General features: G+C 33.5%; 1 protein-coding gene across 1 annotated transcript in view; it reads left to right on the top strand.

The window, feature by feature from the left end:
• Positions 1-865: 865 nt before the first annotated feature.
• LOC149907743 (lachesin-like) overlaps positions 866-23088 on the top strand; it is a 56712-nt gene continuing 34489 nt past the window's right edge. The window contains exon 1 of the mRNA XM_090103397.1: positions 866-1242. Within this exon, the coding sequence (XP_089959523.1) occupies positions 1077-1242 (166 nt within the window). The 5' untranslated portion in view covers positions 866-1076. The remainder of the gene's footprint in view (positions 1243-23088) is intronic.

Genomic DNA, 23088 nt, shown 5'->3' with positions numbered 1-23088 from the left:
ATAAAATTTTGTCACGAGCCGCCTCTGTTGATAGGTACGTGAGTATACTATAAAAGTCTTGTTCAAACTTTTTACATGACCCAAATATTGGTTACAAGGTCTTACTGTTTACAACGCATCAATGCAATATTCTTAAATAGGTATAGTTATGGGTAAATTTCTTATTTCTTTCAAAGTTCCTAATTATTGAATGCACTGGAATCTACCTGGATCTAATCTCATGAAAATTGTATCTCTGAAAGATTTTTGTTTTCTTTCTTTCCTTATGGGAGTATGGGGAGGCATTTTACATTCATTACCTGATTTTTTTTCTCAACTTCTTTGGCAAGATTCATAAATGCAAAAATCGTCGCCTCACCCCATGACCTGGCGGTATTGCCATGACGCGACCCTGAATTTTACTCTTACTGCGCCTATAGAAGTTCACTTCAAAAAAAAAAATCTAAAACTAATCATATTATAATCATGTTTAAAAGTTAACATTCATCAATTCGAAGAATTTAATATAGAGCAACAAGATGGTCAATGAGAATACGTTACTGCAAAGAAGACGGTTATTAAGTCGTTCGTTGTAATAGGATTCCAGCAATCTTAACAGCAAAACGATTTAAAAGTATTTATGTAATGGCAATAACTTATCAAATGGCTAATTACGGCCGCGAAACCACCTGTCCGCTATCATCACTGTACATAGGCCTCCGCATATACTTCCGCGCGTCTTAAGCGCGGGCCCTCCCCCGCGGCGCTATTGGCTGCGGGGCCGCGGTGCGCGCGCAGAGGCCCTCCTTGCAGCCGGGTGTGAGACGACGGGACTCCGTGGGAGCCGGTCGTGGCCGCAATGTGGACTCGCGGACAGTGCCGCCGCGACCACGCCGTCACGTTCTCGTCACTCACCCTGCGCCCCGGTGTCTCTTCCGTGCGAACTAAACTCTACGACACTCGATAACAATTCCAAACTTTACCAACTTTACTTATACGAGCTTAAAAGTTTTAAAGCACGATAGCCATTTATATTTAGATGCTTAGTGATCATTATAATTGGTAGTTAGATTAAAATTAATATTTGGTGATGTGCGATGGCTAAGCGGCGGGCCCTAAAGCATTGGTCAGGTTGGCAGTGTGCGCGGCGGTTGTTACCGATATGCGCCTGGGCATGCGCCGTGCTTGTTCCACTCGTTTCTAACGTAAATGCTGATGTTGACACTTCTACTGGTCATGGAGATAATACTCTTACCAACTCAGGTAAGTTTTAATAGACAGTAATTAAATCACACAATTTTAACAGTCTGAGACCACACGGCCTTTGCCTTACATTAATAACTACAATAAAGAAAAAAAGAAGATAAATAGACCTGACGAACATTAAAATGTTTTTCAAAATCATGGATCTGTTTTTTTCTAAACCCTTTTTCATGTTACTGCTCGTTTTAGCGCTTAATTATATTTAACATAGTTAAGAAAAAACGCAATGTAGAGATGCGATCTCTACATTTTTTCTTCTAAGATTTTTATTAGCTTTGAAATAAATATGAGTGCGAAGATATATAACGGAATCCCAATGGCATTTAAGGAATTGCCCATGCAATTGTTTAAACTTAAATTGAAAAAGTGGCTGCAATCTCATTGCTTTTATAATATAAATGAGTTCTTTGCTTGTAAACACTAAAGATAGATAATAATAATAACTATAATGTAAAATGTTAAAATTAATCTAAAAATATATTGTATTTTAGTGAGTTAAATACACATAAATATTTGCATGCCAGTTTGCTGGCGAGTTGTGCGGACTTTATTGTAATATATTATTGTAAAACCTTGTATTAACCACAATTCCTGCAAATAAATTAAAAAAAAAAAAAAAAAAAAATAGATAATTAAACTTCTTAAAGTCTTAGATGATCTAAAAGGTACAGGTATCTACATATTACAGGAAAACAACAAATAAATAATATAAAATAAGAGATATATACATGATAAAAATATTAATATATCATTGATCATTAGTAATGTTTAGTGAACGTTTTTGGTTAAGAATTTAAAAAAAATCTAAGCTTTAAACCTAGTTTTTAACAACAAATTCCATCTCGAAAATTAAAATAGAAGTTTTTAATTCTAAAAACATATTTTTCTGCGTTCTCACAATTATTATACCTAGGCGCAATTTTATAAAATTTCAATATAATTCTCGGCGTTAGATCTATCGGCGTTAGTTTATTTATGGGTTATTTTTATGTAACTTTCTTTAGACAGTTGATTAAAATTATAATCAAATAACATTTGAGATTGAAAAATAATAATGTTAGATAGGTACGTCGAGTTAGGCGGAGGTTAAGATTTATGATTTCTATAATATTTACTATATTTTGAAAATATTTTTATCGTTTGTAGCAATTTATTACTTAACTACCTACTTCTCATTATGAAACTGAAAGAAACATTTTTTTTGAATTATTTGATTAATAACGATTTTCCATTTTCTTGAAATAAGCAATCAATTATTTCATTAAAAAAATCCCCGCTTTTCATCATGCATTAGTATCTAAACATGGTGTACAGTACAAAAAAATTGTTACTTACCTACCTACATAAAATATAGCCTCGAACTAACATAGAAAAACTTAATATTAAATAATGATTTAAAAGTAGAGTAATTTTTATACAGTTTAATTTCTTTAATTTTTACTTTTTATGTGTCTTTTTGTTGAGAAGCATCCAAAAAGACTGGTTATCCAGAGCGGTGGTATCTAATTGCTAATATGATGAGGTATGAGATGTTGATGAAGATGTGTTAGTTCAGTAGGTAATATAAATACTATGTTTGCTGCGCGGTGCTGTTTGTAATTACAATTATTTAAAGCCCTTTCTTTCATGCGCTAGTAGTTCGCCCTGGCTCCGCCCGGGAATAACTTTATCGTAATGGTATCGTAAATAAGTAATTTAATTTTTGTCTGTTATATTTTACGTGTAGGTACGACCCGTCAATGATTGTTTATCTATAGATTTAAAAACGAGACCTTGAAGTCTCTTGAATATTGAAGACTCGTGTGCCATTTTCGGATTAAAATTAAAATATTTCGAAATTAGACATTAATGTGATAATCAAAGCTGGTTTTGTAAGGTATTCCTTATAAATTAAATGTAGTTGTAGATTGGGTGAAATTATTCGTTTATAATCGAAAGATAAATGCCGTCGCTGTACTTAGAAAATAACAATTTCGTTACATTACGCTTTGTCTTCATTTATTTTTTATCCACCTTTAGAAATTTAAAGTGTAGTTCTAAAACATTGTTTTATAAAATACAAAATGCAATAGGTATTCCCATTTAAACCTTTGCCTTAAAGTACTTAGTTTCCGTGTAGAATTTAATGAATAAAATAAAAAATAAAAATACTTTAGGTACTTATTTAACAAAACTTCCACCTATACATTTTCTTTTATGAAGCAGTTGGATTATAAGACGATTTTAATGATGTTGTTTGGTTTACATTGCGATAATGATGTACTTGTAATATAAATTACGCAATACAAATAGATAATTATTATTGGAAGGATAGATAAATGTCAATAAGTTATCATAGCTATCAACTTAAGGTTAATCTTGTAGTGCTATTTTTTATAAGTAAAGAGGTTTGTAGTTGATCTTCATTAATATTATAAAGAGCCAAAATTTTTTTGTTTGTTTGCAATGAGGCCGCAATGATAGTAACTTGACTGATTTTAATTATATTTTCACTAATAGAAAGCTACATCGTTATGAAGTAACAAGGGCTATATTTTATATTAAGTAATAAACAACTACCTATCGGACGACCCCTTTTCTGACCGTGTCCTTTTTTGTTGTATATTTTTTTTCTTTAATTTGGTAGTTATTTAATGTTCGGTAATCTAACAAACCAAGAATTATGTCTTATATATTCAGTATATAATACAGATAATTATTTTATGACGGTTACAATAATTTATTTATAATAAGTGTAAGATATAAATCAACATGAAATCAACATACACATTATTTTCGTCTTTACAATTTAAATCGAATTAATGAGTCGCTTACAATGTTGAGCGGATTTGAAATGGTTCAAGCAATAATTATGGTAAGGGCAGTATATGCGTTAGTGCAGTATTATATTAGTGATGCAGACATAGTCATGCCAGTAATTTGCTAGTCATAAATTACACGTTTAACTGAATTACGGGCGTTGAAAGCATTCCACTATTGCCGAATGTGAACCATTTTCATTTCCCTGAAACTCTCGCGCGTCCACTGATATGTAGGTATGTACGGCGCACTTTACAAATGAGCTTTGAATCAATGAAATTTAATTAACGTCACGGTATGCTCTATTGTATGTGTAAGGCCGATTATGAAGAAATTTAAAGTGAGCCATATTGGTTCTACGTTCGTTATGATGTATTGAAACTTATAAGTTTATTTGAGAGTACGTTTTTTTTGGGAAAATCGACTAAAAACAGTCAACTTAATTGTATGCTGAAATAAATTGGACATACACTTAATGATTTTAACAATGTTAGGTTAGACATTAACAAACTTATTTATAAGTATGAAGGTGAACCTGCTGTAGAATTGAGCTTTGTTATTTATGAGCTTTCTTAAAAGCAGGTCTTGAAAATGAGGATTGAAACTTTTACGGAGATAAATGTCTCATGCGACAGTGCCGATTCTACGCGAGTGAAGTCATGTGTGCATTTTATTAAGTTCAATTTAACTTACAATTAAATGTGGCAGGTATAACATGCACCTTTCAACAATACCCATTACTTAAAAAGTCCCAAATTGGAAGCGTAAGTAAGTTTAACTCTTTGTCGTCCGGAACTTGCTATAACTATGTAACGAATTAATCAAGATTTCACCTCGCACCCAATGTGAACTATGATTTCTAGCCGAGAACAATGGGTTCGAGGCGTAGCTGAATCTAACTTGTAGAACTTGAATCACGGCGCTGCTACATTTATAGAGACCTTTTGTTACGGAGCCAAGTAATGAAAGCTTTGATAATAATTTAGGAATAGCAGAAGTGTCGCCGTTTAATAGTGAAAACAGGGTCCGTGAATTCCAGTGAGAGGCGGGCTCTATCGTCGGATGACAACTGGGCGCCCACAGCAAACTTAAATAATTATCATCATTGTGCGCGGGAACGACAAACGATTTAATTGTTCATTTACATTTGCAACCATGATGCTAGTTCTGAACTATTTTACTTGGCACTTATTTCACACCATCCATCCACGCTGGGGCTGTGCCGTCCACGGTAAATGGTCTGAAAAATTAATTGTTATAATCATGTTACGGGGGCGCTCAGAATGCATGCTTTCCAAATAAAAGTATTATGATAGTTACCGTGTTTTTTTTATTACAAATAACCAAGACTAAATTAAAAATAATTTCATTGAATTCTAATTCGTAGTTTATATCTATGTATGATATTTCCCATCTTCTCTTCAAATTAGAGCTAGGGCACTATAATTCATTTATATGTCTTTTATCTGAAGCATAGTATAAAAGTAATAAACAGTATAACACAAATTCACGGTGTAAATAAAGTCATGTGATGTGAAAATAACATGTAAACAATAGATATCAGGTATGCAACACGCAACGTGAATTTTCTTATTATAATACATATCTGCTTTTATTCGAAGGGGCGCGGTGATATTACATAATGAAATTACGAGAGACATTCGCGGAGTCCTCCTATGGTATTAATTTGTATCAAGAATTTGCAGAGATTTAGCTTGGACCGGGACGGATTGTTCATAGCAGCCGGCGAGCTTTAACACTTATTAAGGGGGTGCATCCCCGCGACAGATGTAGGGGAGGTCTCGCCATTTGCGTAATGTCAGGAATGGTTACACTCGATTTAATAAAACTCAGACAACATTACGTTCTGAAGAATTTAAGAGCAATTCGTTTTAGAGACATAGCGAGAAACAAAAACCGTAAGCCGAAACGTGCTTAAAATACATCGCATCGGCTTGAATTCCTTATCGATGGCAATTGAGATAGGTACTTATGGCTTTTCGAGTGGCTCAGCTTCGTTTAATTTGTTGTTTCAACACGGAATTTTTATTAACGTCACCCCTCGCTTTATATTTTTAGAACGATTTTCGTATAATTCACGGAAGCTTTATTTAAGTGTAATAATAATTAAAAATGCATGCAATTTTATTATAAGTTATAACAATTATTAAACAAAGAATTAAATTATGTCCCATCTATTAATCATAATCAAATTCGAGATAGTTTCATTTATGTGTATTCGATTAAATGTACCTAAGTCCTAAACGCGTCATGACAGTTATACACAAATACAACATATTATTACCTATGTTTTCTTATGTTCACTTATTATAAGGTTTCATTAGTTTTAGCGATAGGGGAACATGACGTATCCGTTTACTTTTAGCGTTGCCTAGATGATAAAAATTTACGATATTGCGAAAGTATTTCGACGACAAGGTGGCGGACGACATGTTCACATCCTCTTATTTTCCGCAAAATGTGTCATAGTAGATTTAATTTTGTTCTAAATTTTGTAAAGCTTGATATTATACAACATTGAGATAAATATCAGTGCTAAATGTAGTCTTATAATTTCATACGTAAACAATGGCGTCAAACCGCATGCAACATCAAAGCGCTAACACAATGTGTACTACATTCAAGTACTGAGGCATATCTGCGTGGAATTATATCGTAACATACATTTTACTTGCAAATATAATCACATTTTGTCCAAGCCTCGGTATTAGCTTTGTGACGGGGCTCAGAAATTAATAGCAACAGAGCGTGTGTCGATCGGAAACACAGGGGGATCCACTCAGCAGATGCTTATCTACACGCTCCATGCCGATTCTGTCTCGTAGTGTGGGATTGTAGGATACATTTTATGCCATACTTATGGAATTATCTCGACGTGACGATAAATAGCTCATTAATCTTCTTATTTCCTTTGTGTACATTTAATGGTGAGGCTTAATATTTTTTTAACATTTGTACTAGCATTTAAAATATTGTTTTCTTCAAAGAATATTTCAATTATTATTATTTTTAGATACCAACTTATGTAGGAGTATAACGTATGTATCTATTAAATATAAACCATCCTAGAGCGAAGAGTTATCTTACTCGTAATAATATGTTGTCTTCAAAAATATGTAATAATGTTTTTGTTCTTGGCTTAGCATATTTCTTAAAACAAACATTTGGCATTTAAAGGAAACACATTCCTTTTTTTATATGCATAGAAACGTATTTATTTTCGTTAATAGAAGAAAATATACATACCATTTTCATTCTATATTTATAATTATTATAATAATATAACTAAATTGAACATTATAACACACGTAATGTTAGGGAGACACATAGTAACATGTGGCTTAAATATTAGATGTTTAATATAATTAATGATCGATTTTACCCTGTCAACCATAGAGAATGGCTCCTGGCACCCCCACAAATTTTTACCGACTTAAAATGAGAGACCCTAGGGACCATCGTGCCTTTTAATTTGCAAGCATTAGGGGTGCGCTACCGTTACGAATACTGTTCTGATGAAAATAAATGTTTTACTAGCGAAAATAGAAGTTTGTATTTCGATATGATCTATTGTTTTTTTATATCATGTTATTACTATAACATATATTTAAAACAGTCTAATAAATTTAAATGTTTACAATATTTTTTATAGTTTTATTTCTATTAGCAGATTTTATAATTTAAACTTTAACAAGACCTAAACCTATATAAAAACCTATTTACACCTTTAATTCAACAACTATCGTTGATCTACAAAATTTCTAAAATCATGAAATATGTATATTAATTAGTTATAAAGATTCACTCTTCATCCATATAGATCTATTTTATTATGAGTTAGATAAAAAAAACATAGTGTAATAAGAATATGTAGTACGTACTTCAAGAGATTTTAAGTAACTAAGTAAATATTTAAGACGTTTGTTGCTTTACATTTAGTTTAATTAAAATAGAGTTTTAGAAATATAAAAAAAGCAATGAAGTAAGAAGCTTAAAATACTAAAATAAAAACACATCATTTCGACACAACTACAACATGTTTCAAAATCATCAATAATAAAGACGACGAGGTACATAGCAAATCATTGCAATCGCAAATCTTTGTAGCCGGTACGGTGTACTTCAGTCGCAAATCTGATCTGTACCACTAGGTACTAGTTTGTGGATGCGAAGTAGCCGCGGGCGACGCGCGCCATCCCGCTGGGACTCCATCACCCCTGTTTGAAAAACCATAACCGACATTCGAATCAATATTTGAGGATTTGTTGTCCGGTGGCAATGCTTAAATTTTGGGTAGATAGTAGTAATTACTGACGTGAAAGTTCTGCGCTGGTTTGAATATTTCTATTTGTAATAAAAATTAACAAATTCCGTTGGAATATCTCTACCTCTTTAACAATATAAAACAGTAAAAAAATTACACTTTAATTATGTACATATGAAACAGTATACATACTGTTGTATGTATACTAATGTTGGAGTTCAATACATGTATTGAACTCCAAAATCATTAATGTACAATTAATTACAGATTGCTTATAAATAAAATAAATTTTATTACCAAAATATGATTGCTCTACATGTGATCGATCATACTTTAATATCGTATCCAATCCCATGTTTCAACTAATGTGAAGAACAAAGATTTGATTAACTAAGTTGAGAGAGAAAAGTTGGTTACCGACTAATAAGATTTTTTGAAGATGCTACGGAATTGCCGAGCAGTAATTAATATTTTGTTAATCCATATGAGATGTCTTTTTATTATAAAGCGCAAATATGAAGTGCTCTTTGATCGTCGATTATATAATTTGATGAATATTTTCTTAGTGAATTACTATTTTATCAATATTGTATCTGAGAGGAGATGTAAACATTAAGATAATTTATATCTAAATATCAGCTTTGCAACAGCATCCAATTTCCTTTATCGCAATAATCATTAATTAAATTATCGCCTGTATACTGGACCTTAATCTCTTTAATAATAGGAATAAAAGGAAAATCTCGATATAATGTTTATTTGATACATGTAATCGTGACATGATGTATTAGAGTATTCCGTCGCCCACTCGCCACCGTTCGGTACATAATGATTATTATTCGTTCTAAATGATGATTTATTGCAGGATTAGGCGGGCACATGGTCCATTTCGTGGGGAGATTGGCTTTATTTATATTATAATATCACACGGTGAATCAGCAAGATATTAGCATCGATTATTAGATTACGTGTTTCTGTTATCGTCATGACACCATTCATTAGATTGTTTATGTTTATGTTACCTACACAAACCTAAACTAACCCACACCCTTACATATGTTACCTATTAGTCAACCTTATTGACTAATTTTACCGGTCAATAAGGTTTTTGACTGGTTAAGTTTTTTGACTGTAGCATATATACTTATAAATCCAAGTGGATATACCTAGTGAAGTTCTGTATTAATATAGAATTAATACTGCTATGATGACTAAGCTGTATTTAAGAAGGTATATTTCTATATTATATAATGTACGTCGAAATAACTAATATAATTTAAAAATTTAATATAATTGGAATCATAATGATCGGCTCATATTAGTTCCCACTATTGTACTCACGAATTACGGATGGGTAGATGTCAGTCACGATGTTTTCTTTCACCGATGGGACTTGAATCAATATTATTGTTTCAAGCTAGTCTGGTATCGAAGCTCATTTTGTTTAAGTCGTGAGTTTTACCTACTGCGTCACTACATGATAAACAGCTAATGAATTTATTATTAAGCTATTGCATAGCTTCTATCGCGGGCCTTGAGCTCGGCGACCGAATGTAAAAATTCCGTAACGTAAAAACCTAACGCCCCCCAATCCGACCGGCACAGTGATGCTATGCAATAGCTTTACCGCGACAGTCCTCAAGTGCCACACGTATTTTAATAAAAAAGTGTTAATTTCAATGTTATTTTATGTATGTATATTTATATAATATGTAATGTAATCGTGAAAATTTGTATGCCAATTGTTTGGCGAATTTTGTGGACTATTTTATTAATTAAATCATGTGACCTTTTGTATTACCACAATTCTAACAAATAAATAATTTGAATTTGAATTTACTCTTGATCTAATAAAGCTAGATAATACAGATAATAACTTGTCATTCCAACAACTTGTTTATATTGGACTTTTCAAAAATGCCGTATCATTTTTGAAAAGTCAGTCTGATATTGTGAAAAATAAATACAACAATGAATACAATTATTCGCTTTTCTGTTTTCATATTAAAAAGTAGCCTTACTTTACATAACAGAATAAGCCATAAGAATTTTTTTGGAATGTACTTTAAAGCGTTTCTCATGAAAAACTTCCGACTTTACCTCGGGAAAGAGCAAAAAGTTGCTTTATAAGAATCCATTTGTGATTGCCCTCTGTAAACGGCTCAAGTATGACTGCATCTTTGTTAAACGGATTTTTATAAAAAGATTAAATGCATTTAAAAATAACTTGAGATCTTTAAATATGAAACGTTTTTTACGGTCTCTACTTTTATAAGTTCATTATTTACTTGCAACTACAATGTAAAATAATATATGTATAGACGATATTGAGAGACAAATGCTTGCAAATACATACATAAGACAGATATTAATGATATTTTAATTAAGGAAAAAGCGTTTAAACTGAAATAGAAATTGTAATGGTGTATAACATTTTCGATACTTTTGAATACGTTTGAATGAATTATAATGAATTTAATTTAATTAGAATTAGAATTAGAATAAAATATTTTAGCACTTTGACGATCAAAATATTATTATATTAAAATTTAAAATTATTATTATGTAAAAAAATTAGTTTAAAATTATATTTTATTTTCAGTAAATTGACATATTGAATTTAATTTAATGTAATGTTGTAATTTCCTGTTATTGAAGGTGCAGTAGACCATATTGTATTTAATTGTAATCTATGTTAAATAGGGGTATCATTTAAGCTATCACCAATTTAATTAGTTTTGTGTTTTTTTTTTTTTTTTTTTTTTTTTTTATGGTAGAAGAAGGCAAACGAGCCGACGCCTTGCCTGATGGTAAGCTAAGTGCGCCGCCCATAGACTACCGTAACTGGGTTACGGGTGTTGCCTACTGGTAGAGGGAGAGGGACAGGATATTTAGTAAAACGAAAAATAATATTAAGGAAATGGCTTCAGTGGATCAGGGAGTGGCTTAATTTATTGGCCCTTCAGGTAGTCATAGGCTCTCTTTTTGAAAGCCTTCATATTGAAGCTGTTCGGGAATACAGACTTTGGCAGTTTGTTCCAAAGTACAGCAGTACGCGGAAGAAAGTTGCGCATAAAGCGCACAGTTGTGCTTCGCCAACCGTCCAGGTGATGTGGATGGAAGAGGTTCTTGTGACGGGATGTGCGGTGGTGAAACTGTGCTGCAGGGATAAGGTCAAATAGTTCTTTAGAACACTCCCCATAATAAAATCGGTAGAATATGCAAAGAGACCCTAAGTCCCTTCTTAATGACAGAGGGTCAAGCGTATCGGTAATCCTGGGATCGGCGATAATTCGAGCTGCCCGACGTTGAATGCGGTCAAGTGGAAGAAGTTGGCACTGCGGGGCGCCAGCCCATAGATGAGAACAGTACTCCAAGTGAGGACGTACCTGCGCCTTATACAATAATAGGAGGTGACTTGGCTCAAAGTACTTTCTCGATCTATTGAGGACGCCCAACTTTTTGGAGGCCAGTTTTGCTTTTTCTTCCAAATGACCACGGAATTGCACGTCACTCGAAATATCGACGCCCAGAATTCCGATGGACGGCGAAATATTAAGGGGAGTATTCTGAAAGCGAGGTGAATGGACAAATGGGGACCGTTTCGCGGAGAACGCGCAAACTTGAGTCTTATTGGGGTTAAATTCGACTAAATTTAGTTTACCCCATTCTGAAACTTTTTCAAGGGAAGTTTCAATTGATGAAACAAGTTTGTTTCGACACTCAAAAACAGTTTCGCTGGAGGATTTTGCCTGGCCGGTATAGCTAGCATCCCCTGTACTGTCGTCTGCATAGCAATGTATGTTGCTAACTTGCAACATATCATTGATATGCAGAAGGAACAGAGTAGGAGATAGCACGCAGCCTTGAGGGACACCAGCATTAATCGGCAGAGGATCGGAGCATGATCCGTCGATAACGACCTTGATGCTCCTCTCCGCGAGAAAGCTGGCAATCCATTCGCACAATCCTCCAGGTAGCCCGTAAGATGGTAGTTTTGAAAGAAGCGCTTTGTGCCAAACCCGATCGAAGGCTTTCGCGACATCCAAACTAACAGCCAACGCCTCTCCCTTACTCTCAACTGCTTCCGCCCATTTGTGTGTTAAATAGGATAGTAAGTCGCCAGCTGATCGGCCGCGTCTAAAGCCGTATTGACGATCATTTAACAGCTGATTTTCTTCTAGATAACACAGAAGCTGGCAGTTAATAATGTTTTCCATTATTTTTGAGAGTAAGGAGGTTATGGCGATAGGTCTGTAGTTTGTTGGATCAGTGCGATCGCCTTTTTTAGGGATCGGGTGGACCATGGCAGTCTTCCAACAATTCGGAACCACGCGTTTTGTATATGAGAGTCGAAATAAGCGCGTTAATATTGGTGTCAACTCCGGAGCGCACGTTTTCAAGACAGTAGGGGAAATGCCATCTAGCCCGCTCGACTTTGAGGTGTCCAAGGAGAACAGTGCTTTACGAACGGCACGTTGTGTGAAACGAATCTCAGGCATTGTCGTATTACACCGTGGGATTGAAGGTGGTGAGGTTCCTCTATCGTCCAAGGTCGAGTTTGCTGCAAAGATAGAGCCCAAGAGGTCAGCTTTGTCTTTTGCAAGATGGGCCAGACTGTGATCCCCCCTGCGCATGGTTGGAAAGGACGATTGACTGAAATTATTTTGGATCGCCTTAGCCAGCGACCAAAATGCACGGGTACCAGATGGAAGTCTAGCAAGTCTCTGTCCAAGCCTCTTAATATAATCTGCCTTCGCCAAGGCAATTGTTTTTTGTTATTGTGTTTCTTAAATAATAGGGTTTGTCCTCAAAATAGTAGATCTGTCACCAAAATGTAGTCACCAAACAATGCAAAATCAGTTCCACAATAAATCCCCTAAAATCCTGAAATATAAGGTCTAGTACCAAATAAATGTTTTTGTATGTATTATAATAGGTGTGTCCTAATAATTAATGCAAACTAATTTAAAGAGATCACCAATAAATCATATTATGTTACTAGAAAATTGCATTAAGTTCAAATAAAAAATTAGGGTTGTATCATCGTTTCAACCAAAAGATTCTGCTACTTAACTAGACTCCCAAGGTTCTAAATTGCCACTGGTAGTATAAATTATATTTAAAAAAAAATTTTAGCAGAGTAGTAAATAAAACAATTATTAAAGTCAAAATAATCAATATTTATTGTTTAAAATAATTACCACTGAACAATCAGCGCTGGTTTAAAATAGCTGGCTTATGGCTAGCAGAATAGTAGATAAAACACTTAATTAAACTTAAAATAATCAATATTTATTCTTAAAAATAATAACCACTGAATAATCATCTCTGGTTTAATAGCTGGCTTATGGCTAGCATAATTGTAGATAAAACACTTAATTAAAGTTAAAATAATCAATTTTTAAAGCGCGCCAATTTGTCTCCGCCCCTTTGATCATTTTTTCATTAAAATTATAAATTGATGTATTAAATTGGTAACGAATACTATTAATTTAATATCTGAACGAAATAAAATGTTACTACTGTATTGGTGACAAAATATCAAATAAAAAGGAGTCGCAGTCAGGGATCGATAATCGATTTATTTGGTGACAGATCTACCATTCTGAGCACAGAGCTATTATTTAAGTAACAAAACTGTTATTAAAAGAACGAAGTTTATATTCATGTAATGCAATATAATTTTATTGGTTATCGATCTCTTATTTGACACATATATTAACATTAATTTGATAATTCATACCTGGGAACAATTTTTGTTTATCTGAGAACGAAAATATTTCGTGGTGATAGATCTATTTATTAGGTGATACAACTTGATGACAAATATAAATTTTGGTGATAGAAAATATAGTTCCCGTTAAATAGTATAGACTGTATCCTTTGTTGGAAAATCATATAAATAAATAAATAAATAAATAAATAAATACCAATATCATCAATGAACAATTTTGGTCTATCATTGCGTGGCTATGAAGAATATCATGAATTATATTTGATTTAATTTTGTCACGTAGTTTCTACGCATCATAAGGGCGGTTCTTTCATTATTAGTACGTTTCCAGTTCGTGAGCTTAAAAACGGCAATTTTATTCGTAAGCCGAACGGCTGTTAATACAACACGCCCCGGAGCGGCCATTGATTCTGAAAGAAAGACAAGTAGAAAGTTTCCCGAAGACATGAAATCATAGAGCGATTTCTTTTACGACTTCGGTTTCAACTTCATAGCGATGAATTATGCAGAAAGGAGAGAGATTTCCTATGATAAAAGTCGTAACACCCAAGAGTGCTCTAAAAGTGGGCTTTCACAGTAGAATTGACTAGTCATATACTCGTATTATGTTTTGGACAAATGTTTGTATGTGAAATGTAGTGACACCAATTTACTTGCATATTTTCCTTTATTCGATGTGAATACGTCTTAGGATATTTATATGTTTTGTTTGAAATGTAATAAGAGGATATGTGGAATGACTACTAAAATAAGTATCTAGCTAAGGTCGATCTACAATATGAATACATCTAAAACTTTTCAACATAATAAAGGCATAACTATAATATAACTACATAATTTAAAATAACCTAGTATCTTAATTTTTACACGTGTTAAAAATAGTAGTATTAATCATACATGCGTTGTAGTTATCTACAATGATTGGCAAAAAGCAGAACTTAGAATAAAAGACTATCGACAGGCAAGCCGGAGATTTTGTAAGACGTAGCAAGTCTCGTTACAAAGCGTAGAAGCGAGACCGTAGGCAGTAGCCAGACGTAGCGAGCGGGGTGTGTGCCGCGCGCCCTGAATACCTAATTGACTAATATTAGTTCCTGTGGGGGAACTTCCTGGGAGGTGAGACGAAACTCGAGACAAAGAACACGTATTAGCTTAAAGGCTACTTTCTAAGTTTTTCAAATAAAAACTTAAACGATCTTAGCAGGCAATCTTTATCCCCATTACACGGTTTAATCTGAACTATTAATTATGAACGGAAATGGCACATATTTCATCCCAGTTAGATGAAAGAATAATTGCCGGTGAGATTAGTCTGGAGTTGATAACTAAGTTGTAAGTGCCCTCCGAATGCAGACAGGAGACTAGTTGAAGAAGCTCGAGTTTGAAGCGAAATAAATTCCATTAGCGTAATTGGTAGCGGAAGCGAAGTGACCGAGCCTGCGACGTACTGCTTTTCGAGCAATCATATTTCTGCAATATACAAGGGTTGCCAACGCACAGGTAAAATGCATTTCTTCTTATTATTTCATATTTATGTGTAATAAATATGAAGAACATTGGTTCACTCCAGGAAGACGCATAGCGTGAATACAGTTCAGCTTACTTTGTTATGCTAATCTTCATAATTCTTTAGGCGGAGCAACTTTTGGCCAAGTTACTTTTTTGGAAACAACTTGTAATTTCGTTGTAATTTGCGGTGAATTCCTGTGAAAGTTTTTACACGAACATTTTTGTGTATTAATAACAGTGTAGAGGTACTATCTACATCTGGTATGCGCAATATTTCGCTTATTATGATTTATGAATTTTGTACTGTAATAAAAATATGTCTAATGTCTACTTGAAAGTTGCATTGGGTAAATTATCAATACGTATATACTTATGTTATGTACGCAATGTTCCTTGCTATTCTTTCGAAGGGACTGATAGGTTTGAGAATCTTCTGACTTGTTCAAATTAACGAAGAAAACTTTACGATCAAGTCCGTCTACCTGAAAACACAAAGTTAACTCGGTTCGTAACTTATCCATTAACTTAAGTAGGATCTGTAGACAGAACAGAAGAGAACACTACTTCCACTTCGCGTGTTGAAGAGATTTTGAAAGGGAAAAATATGATATTTTAAGTGGATTGATAACGTTAACTTTTTTATTTTATTCGTTGCAATTTATCATGTTATATATCCGTGAAAAGAATGTGATTTTGCAACAGCGGCGTTCCCGCCAAAACGACGAGTCACCCTTCTCCATTATGCGACAATAACAAACGGCTCGATCACGCGAAACATTCCCAACTGCTCACATATTTGAGTGTCACTAGGTAGGTATATTACCTGAAACACTTAATAAAATTTAATAACATACCACGATTCCATAGGGTGAAGTAAATTCTTTCCATACGATAAGATGATATAAATTGGGTCATCTATAGAACATTTCCAATTCAGCAGTTATGATGTTTCTAATAAAAGTATAGGATAATTAACTAGAATGGGCCAGGCGTAGTGATCTCATTATAGAGAAAACTCGGAATAACAAAATGAGTACCTAATAGCTCCTTCTGAGTTTAAAAACTTGTTGAAGATTACCTATTTTTAATTATCTTTCTATTATAACGTTTTATTTTTATTTCAACATTATAATGCACAACAAACGCGTATTTAATATACAAATTGCATTACTGTTTTGCTTTTCGCTACGGCGTTAGGTCGTGAAAATCAAAGTATAATAATAATCATGAAATCTTCATTAATTCGTGAAACTTCTAACAATTTCCCTTTGACTCGGGACTCAAAAATGAAAAATTATTTCTTGAATTTTTACTTCACTTAAAATCTGCACAACGTTGTAGTCGACGACCGCTTTATTATTTATGACAAGGAACACGAAACTCATCTCGAGTTATAAACTTCTTGGAATTTCTCCTGAAGTAATACAGAGCTATTATTATGATGTCCCCACAAAAAATATTCTCTGCGTAGTGGGGTTAGGGTCGTACACGGGGGACGTCGGACCGGCAACATCGACTACATTTGGTAAACGAACTCGGCGAAGTACGCTCGGCACTGACAAGCTCGTATCAAACTTCTACGAAATGCACTTGGCGAGCCTTGCAACTTACCTTTCATTATTATTTGGACAGATTAACACAGTGCTTATACGATATTAAAAATTTAGTTTACATTTAATGAAAAATTAAATGTGTAAATTTTTAATGATGTCTACCTATTGATATATCACGATGAACTACACACATACGACATACCATTTTGTAACATCCAAAAAATTTAAAATATTTAATTATTATAAATATTTTAAATATAGGTACTTTATCATGATTATAATTTTATTTAGATTGAATTAAAAAATTAAAATAAAATATGTAAGTATTCTGTTATACCGCATATAGAAATAAATATCTCTATCTTAGCTACTATAATATTAATCACTTCACCCCGGTCGAAACGAGTCGGGAAACCTTGTTGTACGTTGGTAAACTTTTATAAAGATTCGAAAAAGGTAATTATTACAAAGTCTCATCCGCATAACTGAGGGATGAGGGTTGTTTCACTAACTTCTTGAGGGTGATACTTGAATGCTTCTTTGCAGTTTTTATTTCGTTAATTCAATTATTAGCATTTCAACATTATAATAACCTGGTCATTAAAACATTGTTTGCATTAATTAAAAAGGAAAATTGTGTGCAAAAGTTAGAAAATGTTTTTGTTCCTTATTTCCAGCCAATCTCGTTATGTAAGACATTGTTACGACGTTTGATATGTATTTCTATAGCTCTACATATGTCTTAAATGGGCTGCGACAATAAGAAAAGTTTTTCTGATGTTTTTCTTCCAAACCACTTAACAAGCTTGGCGCACGTAGACATGTTTGTGCCTTACTTGCATTATGACACCGTGTTGCTATAAGATTTAGAGGGGACGTAGTGTGGAGACACTATGGCGCCACCTTCGTTGCTTTGTCATAACACGTGAACAATGTACATTTATTTTAAAAATGTTTTTGTAAAAAGTGAACAAGCAATTTGGGTGTGCATCTAATTTTTATAACGTCCGAATAACTTTTTTATTCTATTGAAAATATCAAGTTTAATTCTCACTTTTACCCGAAAAACACGTAATAAAATGGCAGTGGAAACTAGAAAATTTTAAACTGAATAACATTAATAAACCTGTTTATTCTATAACCGAATGTAATGGTAACATTTGATAATTGTGTTACCTGTTGTTTATACTTTTGAAATAAAATAACCTTTTTCGGTATGTTTATTTTATAACATAAATATATCTACTAATTATTATATTAACGAGTCATGGTCAATGAAAGAAGAGTGTTTTTTAAGTTATTTCTCTCCAAAAGATAAAGAATGCTCTTTTACCATAGTAAAAACATTAAAAAATAATTACCCAAATTGGTGGAATCATTCTTGACTATTACGCTAGCAATGTCATTTGGCGATTAATTTCTATTTATTTAGATTGGTAATTATGTGTCGAATTTTAAGTGATGGTAACCAAACACTGAGAAGGCAACCTAAAAAAGATTTTACCTGTATAAATCAAAAAGAGAAAGAGAATGTAAAAACTTACAGAATAACGGCAATGTTAAATAAAAGCGAATAAAACGATGTTCATTTTTAATGGCGGGTAAACATAAAAATGGAGGACGTTGCTCAAGGCGCATCTTGTACGTACTGCGAGTTCGCTTTAACTCAAACGTAATATTCATTATTGAAACAAAAGCCGTAGCTTAATTTTCTTGGACAAGTACCGCATTCTCCAGCTTATTACCGCTGAGACCTTCTTTTGTCGTGAGTTGTTGTCACGAAGTTAACTTCTGCGCGATTCCGACGTTTCTTTACAAATTACTTGGTGTACATAATAATTTATCAAATTATTAAAGAATCTTATTACTTGAGGTTTGTATTTTTTTTAAGAAAATAGAAATTAAAAAAAAATTCACTACAGATTAAAAAATCTTGTCAATTATTTTAGTTTAAAGGAAAGACATCAGACAGACGTAATAAACCATACATTTGTGAAGTATGTATGTGTTTTGTTATAGTTGTTTGTTACGCAACAGAACGTACTTTGCTGTGACTGTAATATTGGAAGCTGTAAATAAGCTCATAGCCTTCGACTTTGTCGTGTACAGAGAGTATATTGAGCATCAATATGAATAATACCAATCTACTACCAGGGATTTCTAAACTTTTTCATGTTTGTATAATACCAATTTTAGTGTTCATTAAATATAAAACAATAGTTTGTAGTAAAATCCAATTCTTAAACGGTGTAATTTTGCAATTTCTTAAACTAGATATGTATATCTTCTAATTGCCAATCCTCATTATTTCCAAAACTCTTTGATATCCACATGGATAACAAAGAGTAAGTTTTAGAAGTTTAAGAAATAAGTTTTGGAAATTATGAGGATTTTAGTATAGAGATAATAGAGAACATTCTCTATGATCTCTATACTAAAATTCATCCGCCATGTGCGCAATCAGTGGTCTATTATCTTATATTAAAAAGTGGATGTTTAAGCTAAGAAGTGCACAGCGGGTGACGTCTCGGGGTAGCGTAATATACGCTAACGGGCCGGGACAAGACAAATGTGTTTTCCCGACTGGTATTAGACGCAGCGTGCGCTTTCCAGGGCTCATTTTCCCTCCCCTGAATCACGATTAAAATCAATAGCTTATTACAGGCCTTTTTTCTTTATAGGCCTTTGTTACACGCACGTGTCTGGATCAGATTGTGTGTGTATCAAAGCCATTTAAAAACGTTACCAACATGAGAGGTTATTTTATAGAATGCCAATTTGCTATGATATTTTTAACTCTTCCCCTGAAAAAGGCTACAGCTAAAGTAATGAGTTTTTTTAACATTTTTCTATGTGTACATTATTTTTTATTTCAAGTATTTAGTTACTCGCAGAGCATTTACTACAAGACTGACTTAAGAACTATCTACTATTACAAAATATTATAGCACTTAAAAGTAACAAAAAAGTGAATAAGTGCTATTCGTATCTTCCTGGACTCTGGAGTCTAGTCTAGGACTTAAACATATAAGCACGAAATGGAAATAAGATAGATGTGTTTCTAGCTATTATCGATTCGTCATAAGTTTATCACTAAGACACAGAGTAAATTGAGTTAAAACAAACCAAATGCACAAAAAGCATATGTAGAAATCTCAAAGAAAAGTAATGCTCAATCACATATTAATATAATATGAAGGCGAGGGACGCCATTCACGTCGCAGCTAGTTAGCAGTGCAAACTGGCTCGTCGCCGGCGTTCGCGCAAATTCAATTTGTTGTGAAAGCCCCTATCGAGCTGCCGAAGTCCGTTTCGCGTAAGGATTGCGCAATGACGCGATATGTCACACTACTGAGTTTTTTTACAGTTATTGTGCCGTTAAATAATCCATTCGATTGCTCTTGGATTGGTGAAGGTGGTGAACCACGTAGAGCTTCCATTAATCGTATTAGAACTATATTTTATACAGTCCAAAGATATGGAATATGTGTATGAAGTAAATGGAACACAGGTCACTATGTTCAGCGAAAACTAAAAGTAAAAAACAGCGAATAGTAATCAACCATGACTAAAACCCAGTCGTGTAATAAATTTATATTTCACACAAATAAAAGCTTGTGTTATTTTAGAATTGATTTCTGTAGTTGTTACGTCCCTAAGTAAGTATTGAAATTGATTGAGTATTATTAAATTTACCTTTAAGGACATTTATTAAATTAATCTTTAAGGACACAATAATCTTTTCATGTGTTGGTATATCGGTTACAAGAGCCAAGAAATAGTTACTTGGTAAAATTGACATTTTGCCATGCTCCCGAGCTCGAGCTCGGCTCAGATTCGAAATTTTTTCAATACAATAAAAATGTTTCAATAAATATCTGAGTTTATAATAATTTATAATATTATTAAACATACACAGAACAAATATTCACAATCCTAGTTTAATACAAGTTACAACTTACAACCTTAAGAATACGGAATACATATCCTTAGAAATGTTATAAAGTCAGCTTCAAGTTTGCGCAATGAATGAAGGTGGATATGTTAACAAGCTTAATAAGCGACCCACCTAATCGATATGTGGTTTAGCTGTGGGACTTGGCATCGAGCCGAGCACACACTAAACGCTACCTCGATTTAATCAACGTACTGCGAAATTTATTTAATAATGTGCGATGATATCACAAAGTTTAGCATGTTCGAATCAAACGTCGCATGTAACATTGTATGGTGACTTGCGTTTTATCGAGTGTTAGCGAGATTAATGGGCACTCGACGCGCTCGCGGCAATTACACGCGCAATGTGGCGGCGTCATGGTTTTGTTGCGCTCACCGAGCTGCCTTGGCGGAATGACATGCCTCAAATGTACCGTGTGCTATTCGCGATTTGTTTTCGACTCTTCTCTGTTTTGTTTAACATCTAATTTTATAGAGGTTAAGAACATTGAAGTAAATAAATATAGTGTAGGTTCATTAGTTACATAAACAACATTGCTTTTAAAATTGTCAGGGAAACTAAGTGATAACGATTAAGAGAGTATCACAAAACAATGATTCAAATGAGATTAATACTTTTTATTAAAAAAAAATGAAAAGTATTATTATAGTAACTATAAGTCAGACCGAATGATAACTTTCTAAGTATAACATATTGCACTTGATTGCAAGTATGTACATAGCAAATGAAAAACTGTATCATATCACAATTTCAAGTGACCGGCGACATTTATGCAAATTATTGTAATTTTCATCTAGTGGCCATGTTCTCATACATATGAAACATTCGTGAAATATTCAAAATGGTTTTATGCTCCTTAATTATCTGTGTTTGTGCGACGACAGAAAGTTTTCATATGTTGATTAAAATTCATTTTCGTTCTGCTCAGCATGAATCCTAAACAGTTATGTTTTAGAAAATGTGTTGACATAGGATTAAACTTCGGGACGCCTTTCATGGGTGTTGAGTGCCAATTTTTCGCTGTTTAATTTGAAAGCAATATGTTTAAATATTTTGTTTTTAAATTTTATCTTACTTTAAAATACTTTATTTTGATCTGGGTATTAAGGTAAAATAAAAAGATCCTGTTGGCAAAAGTTGACACTATCCCGAAACCTGATTTGTGAATTAGTGAAATTGAAGTATTATTAGTAACTGTAAGCGACGATTTTCTATATAACCGTCTTTCTTCCGGATCTATATATTTTTTTTAAATTAAAATAATTGCAAATTCGTTGCTGATTTAAAATGCGATCTCATAGTCAATGCGTCAGTTAATTATACCTTTCAACATTAATACATCTTTACAAAAATCAAAGCACAAAACTCTTCAATAAATTTTGTGTATCATAATAATATTCAGAAACTACAACAAGCAATGAAAACGCTCATATAAATCCCTTTCAAGCGGCGAGTGCTACAGTGCTACGCCGCTACGGCTACATCGATACTATCTGCCGTAGCACGTGCTGAGATCGGGCGGCGCGTCAGCTGTGCGTCGCAATTACACGTCAAATGACGTACAACTAGTAATTTAGTTTTGGTTAGGGAGCCAGGTGCAAATTGGGTTCATTATTTCCTCTCAAGAGATAATTCGTCAGATGCATCAGAGTATAGTATTATAAAGCCTCGTGAACGTCAGCTGGCGCTCGGTTGGGGGGGTGAGCGGTTGTAGCCTCCCACGCACGTAGGAAAAAAAATACATTCATTCATTCATTTCCTCTCAGCTAAAAATTTGTCAAATTGTAGCTAACCCAATATCTCAACGAAAAAAAATAATCAGCTGGTTACAACATGGTGTATTATACGTCAGCTGGTGTCTCGAACATGAAAGTTAAATTTAAAGAAAAATTTATTTTCCGTGATTTCCTCTCAAACAAAAATTTACCTGATGATAGCTTATATGTAACTGTGGATAAATATATAGGTCAGCTGGCTGTATCTTGGTGGAAAAACCGTCAGCTGA

This window comes from Colias eurytheme, chromosome 6 (genome assembly GCF_061535395.1).
Source record: "Colias eurytheme isolate Ceu_HAF_F1 chromosome 6, ilColEury1 Martin Lab GWU primary, whole genome shotgun sequence".
Classification (NCBI taxonomy): Eukaryota; Metazoa; Arthropoda; class Insecta; order Lepidoptera; family Pieridae; genus Colias; species Colias eurytheme.
This window is presented reverse-complemented; position numbering and strand designations above follow the sequence as displayed.